The sequence below is a fragment of the Centroberyx gerrardi genome, chromosome 8 (assembly GCF_048128805.1).
Source record: "Centroberyx gerrardi isolate f3 chromosome 8, fCenGer3.hap1.cur.20231027, whole genome shotgun sequence".
In the NCBI taxonomy this organism is placed as follows: domain Eukaryota; kingdom Metazoa; phylum Chordata; class Actinopteri; order Beryciformes; family Berycidae; genus Centroberyx; species Centroberyx gerrardi.
This window is the reverse complement of record NC_136004.1, coordinates 23529097-23546862: the sequence shown is the minus strand read 5'-3', so window position 1 is coordinate 23546862 and position 17766 is coordinate 23529097. Positions and strand designations below refer to the sequence as shown.

General features: G+C 42.5%; 1 protein-coding gene across 8 annotated transcripts; it reads left to right on the top strand.

Moving 5' to 3' along the window:
- Positions 1–652: 652 nt before the first annotated feature.
- On the top strand, positions 653–17743 carry hnrnpk (heterogeneous nuclear ribonucleoprotein K). 8 transcript variants are annotated; one of them, XM_071920291.2, is made up of 17 exons: positions 657–694; positions 1698–1795; positions 1924–2074; positions 2608–2705; positions 3085–3141; positions 4138–4181; positions 5852–5924; positions 7765–7878; positions 8395–8523; positions 9641–9972; positions 10820–10867; positions 12634–12676; positions 13503–13518; positions 14145–14177; positions 14364–14431; positions 15108–15277; positions 16736–17743. In XM_071920291.2, the coding sequence occupies exons 3-17, from the start codon at positions 2017–2019 to the stop codon at positions 16764–16766; spliced, it is 1314 nt and encodes a 437-aa protein (XP_071776392.1). In that variant the 5' UTR covers positions 657–694; positions 1698–1795; positions 1924–2016; the 3' UTR covers positions 16767–17743. The 8 variants fall into 8 exon arrangements, with proteins under 8 accessions (XP_078141194.1, XP_071776392.1, XP_078141198.1 ...); XM_078285072.1 differs by having other exon boundaries at positions 665–762; positions 7771–7878; XM_078285071.1 differs by having other exon boundaries at positions 665–762; positions 12637–12676.
- The last annotated feature ends 23 nt before the right edge of the window (positions 17744–17766 follow it).

The following is a 17766-nucleotide window of genomic DNA, read 5'->3' as shown; positions in this document are numbered from 1 at the left end:
ATAAACTATATCTTTGAACAGCAGATCACATCTGGGAATAATAAGGGAGGAGAGAAAGAGATAGGTGAAGTGAGTTGGGGTTTCTAACAGCTACTCAGGCAGACAGACAGAACTACACAAACTGGAGGCTTTTACGTTCAGTTATTTCTTCCTTATAACGGTTACCTGAGAAACATGGAAGCAAGCTCTTCAAAAAAGAATTTCTTTCATACATAAGTGAACTGGTACTCTCTAACGTTACAATGCGGATTGGTAAACATCCAAGGCGCCAAGTTGACTAACTTACCCCAACTTATTTAGCAGTATTAATGCTAGCTTTAAGCTTAGCTTTGTTTCCATATACTATTTGACCATGGGGGAAATGGAAAATACAAGAACACTTGCTAAACAGACCCTTGTGCCTCTACAAGTTGTTAGAAAGACGCAAATAAACGTTACCCGTGCAGATCATAACTGAAATAGATGACTATCTTGAAAGGCAAGACTGAAATCTACGGGTATTTTTCAACCAAACTAGTGGGGCGTACAGCTTTGGAAACGCCTTATCTGTCTGATTGCTCTGTGTTCTAGCCAATGGATGCACTCAGTTGTTGATTAGCCTTTACTTCCACCAATCAACGCGCTTTATCTGACGTTGACCATTTCCATGTTTGGTAGAGGAGGAAAGGGGAACGAGTGAGGTGTTGCATCGCAGGTTTGTTTTTTGCAGTATCTTTTTTCTTTCTCCGGGACGCATTCATCTTATACAATTCAGATACACAGGTACTATACAAATACATACGCCTGTAGCTGTTTAGATACGAACTCGGTGTTCGGAGCTAGATAACCAGTTAGCTTTGGTGTGCTAAAGTTACCTAATTAGCTGACTTGGCTAGCTCCGGTTGTGCTTTGGCGATCGCAATATGGCGAAATTAGCTAACGTTAGCCGCTAGCTTGTGCCGTAGCTTAGCGAGCGTTTGACGTTAGCAGGCCTGTCTTTGTATTGCTCACTTGCTAATGACTGTAAGCTAATTGTAACCCTCGATATTCACACCAGCTGGGTGAAAAGTGGTGGCATCTTGCTTATTGTGTCTTCGGTGGGTTATTTTGCAAGAGTCTCATCGATCATCAAATCGCAAACTCGAATCTATTCGATGAAGCTCGCATTTCTTTCCAGGCGAGTTAGCTAGCTACTTTGCTAGTTACAGTAACGTTAACATTAGCTAGCTACTTCCAGTAGGGCCCATACAGGCTTTGTGAGGGTGTAACTAGCAAGCCCCTCTAACGTCATTTCATCGATTGGCCAAAACATAGACCATTATTAATTTCACATTATACTTTATTAACGTTGTCCACCATTAGTCATTGCACTGTTTCTTTAAGTTACATTTCGAATTCATATTCAAATCGTTTGCCAAAGATAGTAATGAGGGAGACCAATCCGTTGTCGTTGGATGGTTATCTTGACTGTATGTCCTTTTAGAAAAAACATTTTCTATCAGAAACCGTGTACATCGTGTTTTGCTCTTTCCACTCAAATTCCTATAAATGAATTTGTTGTGTGTGCTTAGTCAAAATCTCTACTGCTCGCTGGATGTCCGTTCTGACCAGTTGACCATTGACGATTGAATTAATATATAATTTTGAACATGGACAGAATTGGCGTGTTGCAAATTTTGCTGTCAATGAAATGCTCTTTTATATTATATTCCAATTAGTCTCTCCCTCCACCGACAGGTTGCAACAGCTGTTTGGTCCTTGCATATTTACATTAGTTCCGCCTATCATCACGCCCTTGTCCTTACAATAAATATCGGTGAGTGCCAGTCTTCTGCCAGTCTCTTACTCGTTTTCTTACTCTGTTGTCTGTCTCATCTCCAAAACACTAACGTTACTCGAATTTCTCAATTTTTTCCCTCTTACAATGCTGACCGACTACCGCAGCTCATCAGACCCAGTTTGTCGCTTCTCTCTCCTGGCTGCTGCCTGTTCCCTGGACCGAGGTGCCCACCCTATCCTGCCCGCTGTCAGCCGACAATGGAGACAGAAATTGAACAGCAAGAAGAGACCTCATTCAGCAACACAGAGACAAACGGTATTGATATTTTTATATCACTTTGCTGCTTTACCTTGTAGGTTATCCTGTTAAATAATGTATTATTCAATATTAAATTTGACAAATGTATATGTATAGTAGGCACTGTTTATAGCAATGGCAGTGTCATTGCGGCTGATTATGTACAGCTTGGCTTTTAGAAATTAGTGTAAGCCAGCCAGTAGGAAATCTTGCCACTTAGTATTCCTGTCAGAGGCAGATGTCAGTAAGCGCTTCTGTGCAACAGTTAGGCTACATAGCCACATAATGTCATTGCTCACTTTTCTCTAAATTGTTTGTGCAATCCAGGAAAAATATTTTTTCTTTCTAAATTGGCATACAGCAGGGAAATTGTGTATTGTGTAGATTTGGCCTATAATATGAAAACAAAATCTGAACAACATCAGTCTTATGGTGATTCTCTGCTCCACTGTGGTTTCTGTGCTTTTTGTGAGTGTTGTAGTTTTCCTGTGGAAGGTTGTGCGTGCAGGTTTCTAGTGTGTGTTAAGTGTGTATTTATCTCCTTATGCCAGGAAAGCGCCCGGCCGAGGACGCAGACGAACAGAAATCGTTCAAGCGCTCCAGGAACTCAGACGAGATGGTGGAGCTTCGCATTCTCCTGCAGAGCAAAGTAAATCAGCTCTCCTCATCTATTTTTTTTTTAACCCCTCTGTCATTGGTTTGTTTTTTGTCTCATCTTTTTATGCGTCTCCATTCTTATTTGAGAGGTTGTTTGATTCAGGATTTCAGGCTGTTTGATTGCTGATTTCCTGCGCTTCCCACAATTTACAGCTTTTTTTTGTCTTGCCCTGATCACATCCCTGCCTTTTCAATCTTTAATTTCCGCATGTTACAGTTATTCATTCAGTCATTACTTTCATCCTGATCTTGTCAGTTGAAATCTTCTGTTCTACCTTCAAAAATGTGTCTGTGTTAATTACAATGTCATAGTTCCTAGTTTCTGTTTTCATTTGTTTGGTTGTATGATTTCAATTTCTGTCTCTCTTTAGAATGCAGGAGCTGTGATTGGGAAGGGTGGCAAAAACATCAAAGCCCTTCGCACAGACGTGAGTACATCTATTTCGTACACCCTGAATAATTTTTTTATTTCTTTTTTTCCCCACTGGTGCGCAGCCTGCCAACAACTACACAAACTGCCTCTATAGGACCACAATTTTGTTTTAGTACATTTATACTGGATAACTGGATAAATATCATTATGGTATGTAGCAGTGGGTCTCTTGATCTGTGTAAACAAGGGGTGTGGTTAGCTGATAGCTGTGTTGATATTAGCCTACTGTTCATGAGATCTTCTGACAGACCCTTCGGGATTGGTTCTATCTTTTGCTTGTCACATGAACATCATCTGATTGTCTCAGCTAAAGTGGCCCTAGGCGCAAATGTCCAATTTCAAGTCCATTTCCTTCTCCATAATATATTTATTGTAATGAGTTTGTCGTGGCAACACTGATGCTCTTTTTAATTTTACAATGAGCTCAGTGCAGTGTGGATGAGGTTACTTGTAGCGCCAAACTGCCATTTATCATTATTCTAGAAATGTTTAAGCAACCTGGCCAATTCTCAATTCATTCAATGTCATTACCTCTCTTTCTCTACCCCTCCACACTTTTTTCTTCCCCCCTCTCTCTCCAACTGCTGTCCCTCTCTCTCACTGTCTCTGGTCTCTCCCCCAACATTGACCCCCCCTCTCAATATGCCATTACCCATTTTCCAATCTCACCCTCTGTTCTCTCTTTGACAAACCAATCTCTGAGAGAAAAACAAATAAAATCACATTTGACCAGTGTAGAGCCTGTATATTAAAATTGTATTCCTCTTCCCCCCCCCTCCCTCTTCCCTCTCCCTTGTTTATTATTTTACTGTTGACTTTTTTGCCCACTTCCTCCTCTGTTGCCCATGTTCTGGATGGCCCCTCCTGCGCCCGCCCACCTGACACCCTGGTTGGCCCTGCCCATAATCGTGCCCTGTCCCTAAATGGGCGCCTTACTTGATTGACATCTGTGTGCTCGAATGGCCCTGGCCCCTGCCCATGCCACGCCCAGTACAATGCCAGTGTGTCAGTCCCAGACAGCAGTGGGCCTGAGCGGTATGTCCCTAAGCTCCTCCCTCTCACTGCCTGACTACAGGACAAACAAACAAGCAAAGATGAATAATAAATAGTCATCCTGCCTCTATCAAGTCACTGTATTTTAACCTACCTGTTCTCACAGTATTTTAGCCTGAAACAAAATGCCTAAATGCGTTCATGTCCAAATCTGCCTCTTCAGCCTGTAAAAGCCATGTCAACATCCTTTATATGCCTCCATTTTAAAGTCACGTCAGCATTGAGCCTTAGGCAGGTGTTGTCAGGGTTTTTCCACAATCTTCCACAGTCTGTTCAAATCTACGCTATAATATGTGCCAGTGTTTGCAATATGTCTGTGTTTTTTATATTATTTTCAGTGATGATTATCTATCCTCTATCTTCCGCGTTCCTCACCTCCCTCCCCCTCTCAAAATGGATATACTGGTGGTTGTTGTTTTTGTTTCGTTTTGTTAGTTTCACAAACATGCTCACATGCTTCTCGCACCATCCCATTCTTTCCTTGTGATGCCCTCATTATTTTGCTAGACCAAGATTGTGCGTTCAGTCTGCAATGCAAAAGGCCAGCTAGGATTCAAGTGTTGTGTGTATTTTTCCTTTCCTGTCTTCCGCTTCATCTGAGCTTGGTTATTGACTGTTGGAGCTGTTGAAAGATCTCTCTCTCTCTATCTCACTCATCTCATCGCTCCGTGGTTTTATGTTTGTCGCTTCTCCCATTCCCTTAAAAACCATTGATTCCAGTGGTGGAACGCCTCATTTTCCATGGTATAACCTGCTCTGTTACTCTTCCTCGGCTGTCTGCCATTCTTCTCCCATCTACAAACTGCACTTAAGTTCTCTTGATCAGGGAATTCATTGTACATTTCTTTTATTAATTGAGTCTCACTAGTTTTCAACCCCCAGTTTTTTGCCCATGTCTTGCTACCTTAGGGTGGATGCAAACAACAAGATTATTTTTTTTTAATGAATTAAGCCTAATTGAGCACCAAAATTGTTGTCCCAGCCAAATTTTTAAGACTAGGATGCCTTGAGAAGGATAAATCTAGATGGAGAGAGGATTTACACCACGATCTTTGAAATTTGTGTGGGGCAGCCTAGTTGGGGCGGAATCTGGTCAAAATCTTTGTAGTGTGCATCCACCCCATTTGGCTTCAGGTTTTTAGAGCTCTCTCTGGCACCATTGGTGCTTATTACTGCCAGATCCTCCTCAAACTCCCCCGTCCCCCGCCCCCCGCCTTGCCCCTTCAATGGTCACCAAACACAATCACTTTTCTTTGGGTTCCTTTCATTTTGTCTTCTATTTTCTTCCTTTCTCTGGACAACAGACTGATTTTTTTTTTTAATATATATATTATTGTTTATGTAATAGTTATTTACCAGTTACAGTGTTGGATTACCATTGACCTTGAGTCTACTGCCATGTTAGGGTTAGAAAATGTAGGATTTCAGCTGTTGCTTTAGCCTGGTTAGTCTCAGTGGTGAATGGGTTAAATGGGGTTTGGTTTGTTCTCTAAGGTTAAGACTCTACTTAGGGGGCGTTCTGAATTCTCTGATCTGAAATGCTATTCCCTCCCTCCTCGGGATGGCACCACCTGACTGGTCCCCCCTTGGCTTGTCCCTGGCGGCTCTTCGTGGCTGTCCTCTGGCCTGTGATTGGTGGGTGTAATGTGAAGCATCCTGAGCATCAGCGCCGACATCGAAACAGTCGGAGAGATCCTGCTGAAGATTATCCCAACCCTGGAAGAGGTGAGAACTTGAGCTATTTATTTATTTTATTTATATTTTAAGCTCTTGTCTTTTTCTTTCTCTTGCCCCTCTTTTCCCCTGCACCATCTTAAACACCATGGACTGAGTTGATTTTTAAAGTCTGTGTTGAATGTTATCTCTTAACCCCTTTACAGTGTTCTCTACACATTACCTGCAGTACAGTAAAATATCCCGGCCCCTTTTTACCTAATATGTTGCCATTTGGTGGATGCTTTGACATGAATTGCCTTTCAGTACCATGAATGCAAAGATTTATAACATGGTGGCTCCAGTGGGAATCAAACACTCAGCTTTAGCAGTGCTGGTGCCATTCTCTACTCACTGACCTACAGAACCGCTATCAGTACATACCACAATTATTGTCATAACACCATAAAAGAGCTATAAAGGAAACATTAGTCCTGGGCAGGTTTGAGCCTTTTTCTGAAATGTCTTTTGGTATTGAACTGGTATTGATTTACAGGATGCATGTCTGAGCTGTACCATAGCAGAGTTTCCGTTATATACATTTTCAGAATTTTATGAAATGTCATGAAGTCGCAATTACACGACTCTGCAGAGGGCTTTTAATTTGAAACGACGGATACAGGAAGTGGCGACACCTGGCCGAGGCGAGAGGGAGAGAGAGAAGAGAGAGAAAGGTAGATTAAGGCTGCGTTCACACATAGCGTTTTTTGATGTGGAAAAAGCGCTGCCTGGAGCGCTTTTTGTGAGGAGAAATAAAAAGCGGATCACGGCAACGTAAGCTGAGCAGCTGCTAGCTCACTAACCAGCTGGTTCACTTCTAGCAGACAAAACAGTGTTGTGCAACAAGCAAAGGCTTACCAGATATTTCCAATACATGTCCAGTATAATCCATACTGCCTTTATGGTCGCTGTTGCGGTAACGGAAATTCACTTATTACAACGTCCAATTTCTCCACCGGCACTTTCACTTTCTCCATATTTGTTGTTGCTATGGGAAACGGCCAGCGTCTCTGTCATCGCGATTGGTCGGCTGGGAAAAAGCGGTTCACGTCACCCGGCGCTTTTCTGAAAAGTTGAACATTTCTCAACTTTTGAAAAGGCTCCGCTCTGACGAAAAAAACGCTGCAGCGCTTTTCGGGAGCGGCCGCTTCCCATTGCTTTTAATGAGAAAAGGGCGCTGGCAGTTGGGGAAAAAACGCTATGTGTGAACGCAGCCTTACTTCAATAAACGTCGGTAAAAAAAATTGCCAACGATGTTTATATAAGCTATGTATTAAAATATTCCTGATTGCATTTTCAGATGAGTTTGTTAAAATATTTCTCCAAGAAGAGAAAGATGCCTGATGTCGATGAGGAAGATAGTCAGGTAACACTTTAGCTAGGGAGGGGCTCAAGGTTCTTAGCTATGCCCCGAAGTTTTGAAGGGAAAGAAATGCCTCCTGGTTCTAAAATATGTAACGTTAGTGGTGGCTACTACAATATTTTAATGTTCTTACTGGTTGCGTGATCAAATACTTGTGATGTGAGAGAATTATCTAATGTTACTCATTCTCAAATGTAACCTTATTAGACAAGTAGACAGGCAGGAGTAGTGGAGGCGAGTGGAGCAGGAGAGCAGAGTGAAGCAGGAGAGAGGGCAGAAAGTGAGGAGAGTGGAGTATGTTCTAAAGTTTGTTTTGCAGTCAAGTGTCACTTTATTTCATATTTTTTTAATTACCTATTGAAATTAATTCCGACCGCTGGCGTACTACACGCTCGCACCACCCAGGTACAACAAAACCCTTTCCCCCCGCTGCTAAAAAACATCCTAGAGGAAACACTGCATAGTATTAATAAATTGTTACCCCGCCAGTACCAGCAGTACAATGGGATGGATTTTGACTGTGAGCTGCGTCTGCTGATCCACCAGAGCCTGGCTGGCTCAATCATCGGGGTGAAGGGAGCCAAGATCAAGGAGCTCAGAGAGGTATGTGGATACCAGGGTTGGGGTCAGTTTGCTTGCAATTAAATTTGTTACAAAAGAACTACACACTGCAATTTGTATGCTAACTGTAGAACACTCATTCTCAGATATTTCTTAATAGGGCAGATATGACAATCTTATTTTGCTGCCAGTTTTTCAGTTTTAACTGAATGCACTCCCTGATTTGACTGAATTGAATCCAGTCGGAGATGCCTAGGCAGGATACAATTTTTCCTGCTCCTCCTCTTCTGTTCGTTCTTCTGTTTCACTAATGTTTGTCATTCAATTGATTTCTGAACTGTTCCACTCGACTGAGTTTCCATCTTCTGTGTCCTGCAATACTTACCACCAAGATGGGGATGTCATTCCCATGGAAATATCCGTTAAATGACAGATTTGTGACTTAATGCGGAAAATGCTCAGAGGCTTTTTTCAATTAATATTCAGTCGCTGTATCCATGTAATAGCCTTCTGTGTTTCTGTGCATGCTCATGTGTGCCTGTGTGCATGTGTCTCCAGAACACCCAGACCAGCATCAAGCTGTTTCAGGAGTGTTGTCCTCAGTCGACAGACCGGGTGGTGCTGGTCGGGGGGAAGTCGGAGAGGGTGGTGGAGTGCATCAAGACAATGCTGGAGCTCATCGCTGAAGTAAGTTGTGTTTTCTCATGGATGAGAGATGTTTTTTGAGATATACCAGGCGTTAAACGCACAACTCTGAATAATAATATAGTAGGGTTGGGCAGTTGGACAAATACAGCAAGGATCTGCGATAGACTGAATCCATGGAAAGTGGCTTTTTTTCTGATTTAAAATACCTTGATCTTTGGTCATTTAAAATGTAGCCTAGTGTAAGACACTCAAATGAAGGAAGACACACAGGGACAAAAAAATATGTTCACGTATATTTAAAAATGTAGTATTTGGAGCCTGCACAGAAGGCATCCTAAACACCTGATATTTCATAAAGCCTTCCTCATGGTGTTTTTGTTCCTGCATGTGCTTCTCCATTTGACTGTCTTGTGATACTGCTTCCTATTGGGAATGCACTGCGACTTGGTACTTGTTCAGTGTTTTTTTGTTGACTTGCAAGGGCGACTGCAAGGACTACATGGGTCCTTATGCTATAATTTAAAGTGTAATAATGCTCCTGCTGTGGGCATTCAAGAGCTGTTCTAATTCGTCATCACACCTACAACCCGCACACTGTATGTCTGCACCGACAAATACATTGCGGATCAGCGACGTATGCAATTACAATTTGATTGACAGGAGGATGTACTCACCCAACCCTAAAATATAGCAATAACAATAATAGGTGTTATTTGTAGTGAACATACCACTCTAGTTCTTTTCTGATCATGATTCCTGCCGTATCCCTGAATCACTTATTTTTTCTGTGTCTTGTGTCTTTTACCTTTCCGTTTGGGTTGAAAGGCTGTCATTGCACTTAAGAATTTGTTCTTAATTGCCATGCCAAACTACTGCTTTTGTCTCAAAAATAGACATTTACTAAAGAGGCGCCTAATGGTATTTCATTGTTCAGTCTTCAATTCTACACATTTGGATGCCCATTTGTTTTGTTTTTTTCAGCAGGATTTTATTCTTTTTCTTTTATTTCAGAAATATTGTACTGTCGTGTATTACACTCTGTGTGAAGTATAGATTTGGAGACTATACACATTTAATACACATGTATTCTTGATAACTTTGCAAGCCAAATGCTCTTTGCTAGGCTAAAATGTGTCTTCCTGTTCTCCTTCATCAGGCTCCCATAAAGGGCCGTGCGCAGCCCTACGACCCTAACTTCTACGACGAAACCTATGACTACGGCGGTTTCACCATGATGTTCGAAGAGAGGGGGGGTGGCCGCAGGCCCATGGGAGGGTTCCCCATGCGCGGGGGCAGGGGTGGAGGTGGTGACCGCGGGTTTGACCGAATACCCTCTGGCAGAGGGGGGCGGGGGCCCATGCCTCCCTCCCGCCGGGACTACGATGAGATGAGCCCCCGCAGAGGTCCCCCTCCACCCCACCCTGGTAGGGGGGGCAGGGGGGGTGGCCGTGGACGCAACATGCCCATGGGACCTCCACACAGAGGAGGGTAAGGGATATATACATACAAACGATGTACAATATATTGCTGTCTCTCTCCCTTCCTTAGCTTTTTCTTTCCAAGTACCTTCTACTCTCACTGTCAGACGTACATAAATTGGAGCCCTGCCTTTGGGCACGACAACTCAATTGTGTTGTTTGTGTAAGGTTATTTATTTATTTAAACCACCAGTCTTGCATAAAACGGGGCATGCTATCTATCTAACCCGTAAACTGAAATTGAGTGTGGGAACATCCTTTGTTTTACTGGAGCCTTTAGGTCCCAAATGTCTGCATGGTCCTACTCATCACTGTGTGTGAGAGAGCCATACTCAGTTTTATTTTTAACACCTGCTGCTATCCTCTTGAATGTGAAGTGTTGGACATTTGAGACATATTGGATTCTATTCTGTGATGTGGTCCCCTTTTCTAGAGCACTGTTTTTTTTTTAAATGAGACCACCCAAGACTCAATTTTTTTTTGTCACAGTTTGCTTCCATCCTTGATTTAAAAAAAATAATTTTTCTTTGTATTGCCGCGAATTGGTGTCGGCATACGTAAAGCCTACCGCCTCTCCATCTGCTTACTTGTGCATTCTGAACATAGATCCACCGAACTTGCTTTCCATTTTGTCATTCATAGGATGAATTAGATCCAATATTCTGCATGTAATCTAATGTCATACTATGCACGCCTCTGGAAGAATCATTGATATTCCATGCATAGAGGAGTTAAGAAGTCATTGTACTCCCATTCCATAAAGTGTATGTGCTCATATGTGTGTGTGTGTGTCTGCGTGTGTGTGTGTGTGCGTGTGCGTGTGTGTGTCTGTGTTTCCATCTCCACCTTGCCCACAGAGATGATCGTTACTATGACTCGTACCGTGGCTCAGATGACAGGTCAAAGTAAGTCTCTGCCCCCAAACCTCTGCTCTCCTCCTACCTGGCTTTGTAGCCCAGTGCAATGTCTTAACAGGGATACTTTGACATTTTGATATTCTGTCTGTTATTTGATATTATCATGCACTTGTCACAATGGGGGCGGACGGTCTGTATTGGTACCTCTCTTCAGCAGAAGATGGCTGAAAGTCGTTGAAACCATAGGTTGCCTCTTCCTGCAAGCTAGCTTGTTACCCATTGGTCTTCATGAGGAACAGTAGTACGCCATTTACCAGAGCTGACAGGTGCTCAGTTTACTTTCCCATCATGAATGTGACAATTGCTTGGCCAAGACAGATGACAAACTTAAATTCAAAGTGTTGAGGTATCCCTATGAATCCCATATTGCCTTACCCTATCTTATCAGTTGTTCTGCTATGCCTGCTATTCATCACTTCTCACAGTTGATGGAAAATAACTCTGTTCTCTTTGTGAACCTGTTCCCCCTCGTATCTTTAAGTCTAATATTAATGCCCACCTTGCAAGCATCCATTACTCTCCCGCCCGGTCCCTTCGCCCGTAATACCCTGGCTTGCAAAAGTCCCTTAGCCTGACACCATCCACCTGTTCAGTCTCCTTATTTGGAGTGTTTTGGAGGGACCCTGAATTAAATAGCGTGGCCTCCTCTACCCTGTGTAATCCCATTTAGTCAGCTATTCACTCCCCAAATCCAGAATAATGTTATTAGTGATGCCAAACCTGCCCTGGTTTGGCATCACTTGTCCACATCCAAATAGTTTGCGCAGCCAAATTTCTATGTCAGCTAGTCTGGCCATACGCTGATCCCCCATACGCTGATCCTCTGGTCATTTCCTTATCACCAATTTAAAGTCAGTTGTTAATGAGGCTGTCACTGTTAGGCTCAGAATTATTATTAAAACTATTGAGACTAGCTGGAATACTCAGTAGTCCATTGTGGGACATGGGGTTTCAGTACTAAATGTACAGTATTGTTCAATACTGAGTGATCCATTAGTGTTACTGAAAAATGGATATTTACAATTCTGGTCTTGGGTTACTGTAGAAAAATGATCGAGATGGAATTCATGTTTTTTCTATTGAAGAAATCTCAAGTAAATATGCAGAGTTTGTCTTTTGTTGCATTTTTCAAATGAGGTGATTTTCAATTACCGATACCCTGTTTTAGCCTGGCATCAGCCTCATGTCCAGCACCAGTATAAATGTCAAGGCATCCTTCATGGGACACTGTGATGTAATGGGTTGGTTTTAGTCAGTGCCAACCAGGCGGGATGCAAAATGGCTGCAGAGGGAGACTGCGAAGCAAAAGCAACGGATAACATATTGAGTTATATCGTGGCTATAGTCGGACAGCAGTGACACCCAAGTATGTTCTTTTGGAACTGCAGGAGTATCAAATAAGCCCAAAAACATTTCTTCCACTAAAGGCTTCATTTGAGCTCAGTTTTGGGGAAAAAGCAGCAGCCCTAGGCTTTCATCATCATCACCACCTGTCACTCCTCTCACCATAACACTGTCAGAGCTGTTCCTGTTACTGTGTGGGTGGATGGCTGGGAGGAAATGTGTTTATACTGTAATCTTGCTCAGCGTGTGTGTGCAGTTTGACCTAGACCAGAGATTTTCTTTGGAATATTGTCAAGCATTTTATTCTAAGCATTTTGTCTCATCTCATTCTACCCCTCCTCCCCCACTCTCTCTCTCTCTCTCTCTTTCTCTGTCCTCTCTTTCCCCCTCTCCTCCCCCTTCTTCGTCAGCAGTGACAGAAGAGGCAGACCGGATCGCTATGGCGATAACATGGTTAGTGACCCTTGGCTAAATGCATGCAGCTCTGTCTCTGGCATCTCATTGGGCGCCGGCATCCTCAGGCTGGCATGCTGATTGGTCCCAACACCAGACAATAGCTATGATTGTCCGATGTGGTTTAATGACAATAGTGGTTTATTGACAGTATTGCCATGGCTGGCCACTCGTGTGCATGCGTCTGCACACACTCATCCAAGCCCTGACCATGCATACAAGCTCGCTCTGGCTTGGCGTAAGCCATTCCACCAAATGACCATAATCACCACAGCCGGAGACACCCCATAATAATCAGCCATAATTGCCCTCTACCGTGTACTTTCACGACCAGCCTGTTTTTCCTGCAAGGAGAGGGAGGATGTGGGGGGTGGGGAGGGTGGGGGTGGCCGTGGCTGGTTGCTAGGCAATAATAACGCTTTGTTGACAGACTGGAAGGTCTCTCTCTCTCTCCCTCTCTCTCGCTCTCTGAGAGCTGGCAGGATACTGCCTGCCGTTGCTCAGCAACAGCTTTTTGAATCGCCTGTTGCCCTGGTGACAGCAGCAGCTGAATAGCAGGTGAAAATGGGGGCCGATGGAGATGCAAGGAGAGACAGGAAGGGGGGATGGAGGGAGGGAAGGAGAGAGAGGAGGAGTCTGGCTTATGGATGAAAACTGGGTGGCTTTCAGTTGAGTCTACTCCATGGAAGAGGCTGCTGCATCACCCATACATTTATCCTTCCAGTATGCTATTCCATTCTATGCATTCATCAGTGATGTGTAGAAAGATGAAAAGAGATGGGTTAGCTCTGTGTAACCCTTCTGTCTTTGTGTTTTTTTTCTACAGGGTGGAGGAGGATATGGTAAGTGTTAAGCTTTCTATCTTTTGTGTGGCATTATATGGATATGTGGTTGTAATGCTGTTAGTGTCTTTGTTAATTTGCCTATGAGGTGCCCGTGTTTCTTCTACCACACTGTGGTGTCCGGCAGCTGAATGTTCATTTCACACTGTTGGCACTACAGCCAGCAAATACTGTGATAACAGAGCTGCAGTCAGTGAGGCATTTTGTTTATGAATGTAATCCAACATCGTGGAAAACCAACATTTCTAATGTTGGCTGAGCCGGGTGTGAATAGATGAGCATTCAGACTGGGAAGACATTTTTGCAGTTGCAAAGGTTGCAGTCGACATAAGATGTTTTGGCTATTTGCAGTGATATTGTACTTCAAATAAATGTTAAACTAGCTAAATAACATTTTATTTTAGAATAAAATTGGTATGATTGTGAGGGCTGCTGCAGATGGCATTGAATGTTTATTCTATATCATTCAACAGTTCAAAAGGCATTTTTGAACGCAAGTGAGATTAATTATATTTTTATGTCTGAGCTCAGTATTGTGAGGAATAGTTTACTGATGTGTTGTTTCACAGATGTCAGAAATAACTTGTATTCTGTTTCACTGAGTCAGTGCTTGCTTTCTCTCTCAGATAACAGTTCCTCCTGGGACAACTACCAGTCTGGTGAGTCTCTACTGTTTTAAATCATTTGATGTTATAAGAAAAAAAAATTTTTGAGGCATGTACCTCCCCCTTTCCCCTCTAACTGAACTTTCTTTATATCGACAACCAGATAAATATAGATATTTTTTGCCTTTCTCTCCCCTCTCCCTTTTTCTCTTCAACTCTCTTTTCCTTCCCTCTTACCAGGTGGACGTGGCTCCTATAATGACATGGGTGGCCCAGTCATCACCACACAAGTGACCATCCCTAAAGATGTGAGTAAGCAACACCACCACATACACACACATATGCACACCAAAGGAGGATCAATCTACTTCATCCACTGTCCCCTCATGAGACATGAATGACATTCAGTCAGATTGAGTAAAAGCCCCAAACTGCCATGTGTGTGTTCATATCATCTGCACCCCCTCATATCTTAGCAGCCATAAATCATAACATTTTGTCATGTACATCGTATTCCAACATTTTGACATTCATTCATTATACATGCAGTGACTAAAATGTCTGTTGGGTGGTGCATTAATGATGTAGCGATCAATAAATCATGTTGTCTCCCACACGCCAACTTTATTCCTGATATGCACACACACCAGACAAGGGCATAATAGTAGTTTAATGTTTGACATAAAAATACAACTTGAGGAGCACTTGAGCTCATATTGTAAGTAATGTTTCCACCTAACAGACTATTGAAGTGTCACAGCGTAGTCAGGTGTACCTCAAGTGGTTTAAATTGTTCTCAAATATATTCGAGCATATCTGACACTCATGATTTACCCTATTGTTTTTGTGTCAGTTTACCCTTTTATTGTCCATGTATTTTTTTTAAAAAGCTTTATACAGAGATTCCCCATGCCTAAAATGTTTGTTTTCCCTCTTTTCCCCACCCCACCCCCTCCCTCTCTCTCCTCAATACCCAACCTATAGCTGGCCGGCTCTATCATTGGTAAGGGAGGCCAGCGGATCAAGCAGATCCGCCATGAGTCAGGAGCCTCCATCAAGATCGACGAGCCTCTGGAAGGTTCTGAGGACCGCATCATCACCATCAGCGGCACCCAGGACCAGATCCAGAACGCCCAGTACCTTCTGCAGAACAGGCAAGTCCTGAAACTGGCTCTGTCACTGGACTAACTTGCACCAAATCACATTTATCTGGGTCTTAATGGATTTAGAAATCCTTGGATTTGATTTGAAATTCTTGATTGAGATTGAGCAACCAAGCTTACCTTGTTGCAATTGAACCATTTGTAATCCCTTCAAATTGCTCTGTGAGCTTACTAGCTTGCCTTGGTAGGGTGGAACCCTTTGGAAAACCCCATGAAATCATTCTGTGAGCTGTTAACCCTGCCTGAGCTCACATGTGATCTGTTGGCTAGCATCGTACAAAGTCAGTTAAATGCTTAAGTGCAATCTATCCACATCTCCAGGCAAGCTAAAAGAACCATGACAAAAATTTCAAAGGATTTGATCCGGCTCTTAAAAAATAGATGCTGATGTCTTTACCTCTCTGCACATCCTCTGACTCCACTCATTCATAGATTTGATTTCTTGTCTTAAGATTGGAAATATATATAGATATATTTTTATATGATAATGCATCCTGATCCTAGTTAACCCACTTCTTGTTGGGCCATGCATTTCTGTTGCCTGCTGTCTCTTCTATTCACTAACCCCTTCCTTTCCTCCTCATGCAACCTGCAACTAGTTCAAACCTTCCTCTTACATGAAATGGCTATGAATGAGTAGGCAAACAAAATATTTGTACATATATTTACATTTTTCTCAATTGATTTAAAAACAACGGGTCAGTATCATTGACATATGTTTCTTAAACTGTCATATTTGTCCAATAAATATGATCGGTAGAAGGAAACAACCAGAATGTGTAATTCTTTTGCCATCCAAGCCGTTTCACTGTGAAGCAGGGAGTGGATTGATTCTTCCCCTGGCTGCTGCTGTGTGGAAGACTAGTGATTTTGTTGTTTTTAGTTAGATCAACCGACAACAAATCACAGTCTGCCAAATAGCACAGGCTCCTCCTCTTCTGTCTCCCTTGGCAACCAGTAGGCACGTATAATATACACTACTTCCTTGTTGATGCTATCCAGCTTAGCCCAAATGCTAATACAGCTGTAGAACTGCCGCCGCTGTCTCATAAGTAGTGTAGTGTTGCCATGGTAACTAACCCTGCCTCCCTCTTCCTTCCTCTCCTCCCCCCAGTGCGCTGCACCTGCTTGGACACAAGGACTAACCACACCCCTCCTCCTTCTCCTCCTCTCTCCTCTCCCGCCACCGATGCCACACATCCCCCCCCCCCCCCCCAACCTCTCTCTCTCTCTCTCTGTCTCTGTCTCTCTCTGTCTCTCTCTCTCGTTCTCTCTCAGTTATCCCCCCACCCACCCACCCCACCGTCCCCATCCTTTTTGTCCAAGATTGACATCTCCCAACAGTTGCCTAAATGTACTATACATAAATATATATATTTTCACTGACTCATGTGAATTATATTTTTATTCTCCTGTATTTTGTTTCTTTTTTTACTCTTTATATTTCAGTGTGAAGCAGTACTCTGGTCAGTTCCTCTAGACCCAGGAGACTCAGATTGAAGCAGACTCAGATTGCCCCCCAACCCCTCTGTCCCTCTCCAACACAGCCCCCTCAGACTATTATCCTGGATTGTGGGTTTCTTTTTGAATTTTATTTTTGTATTTTTTAAATAAGGTCCAACATTCCTGTGCGTAAAAGAAAATGTAGATGTTCTGCATTTTTTTTTTTTTAAAGAGTGTAGTCCATTACTTATCTCACACACTCTGTGACTGTTTTTTTTTTTTTTTTTTTTTTTTTTTCGTTTTGTTTTTCAACACTCACATGTCTATCAAAATATTCTTCAGAGTCTCCTGACAGACAAAAATAAACATAACCTTTATTTTTGGATGGATTTCATTTTTTTTTTATGACTTGTAAGTGTATGTTTGTGTCTCTGAGTGAATCTGTCCTGTGTGTGTGTGTGTGTGTGTGTGTGTGTGTGTGTGCGCATGTGTGTGGGTGGGCGTGCTTTCTCTCGTTGTCTGTATTGGTCTCTCTCACACAGTTGTACCCCATTACCACTCAGTGCAACGTGCAGAATGTAAGCTACTTTTCTTTTTTATATGGAACATTTTATGATTATTATTTTTAAGAGATGTAGGAAATTGTAGTCTTCTTTCAAGTGGTTTCAGTTTTGGGGTGTTGTGAGTTCGGGGCTCTGAATTTTGTGGAAAATAATAACCCTGACACGCTACTCAGTTGTAAACTTTAAGATACAGGACAGTCTGACTGTTTTGTAAGCATATTCATGGTAGTTATTCGAGATCAATCTGAATTGTTTGAGTAACCTTCTGAAATGGAAACATGTAGCTTGTAATTTGTTATGATGACATTGTATGGGAGACTTGGCAATGATGTGGAAGTTGTCTGTTTTGTTCCTGCAGTTTCCTGTGTTCTACACTTGTTTGTTCTCCATGCTGTAGACTTCACACTGTCAAATTGTAAAATGAATAAAGATAATGCCACTTTTTACTGAACCGACTTGTGTTGTTTTAATAAG

Coding starts and splice junctions, on each gene's coding strand:
- hnrnpk (XM_078285068.1), top strand. CDS start 2,017: ATGGAGACAGAAATTGAACAGCAAGAAGAGACCTCATTCAGCAACACA. Junction 3,142..4,137: donor TCAAAGCCCTTCGCACAGAC/GTGAGTACATCT, acceptor TGCCACGCCCAG/TACAATGCCAGTGTGTCAGT. Junction 7,879..8,394: donor AGATCAAGGAGCTCAGAGAG/GTATGTGGATAC, acceptor ATGTGTCTCCAG/AACACCCAGACCAGCATCAA.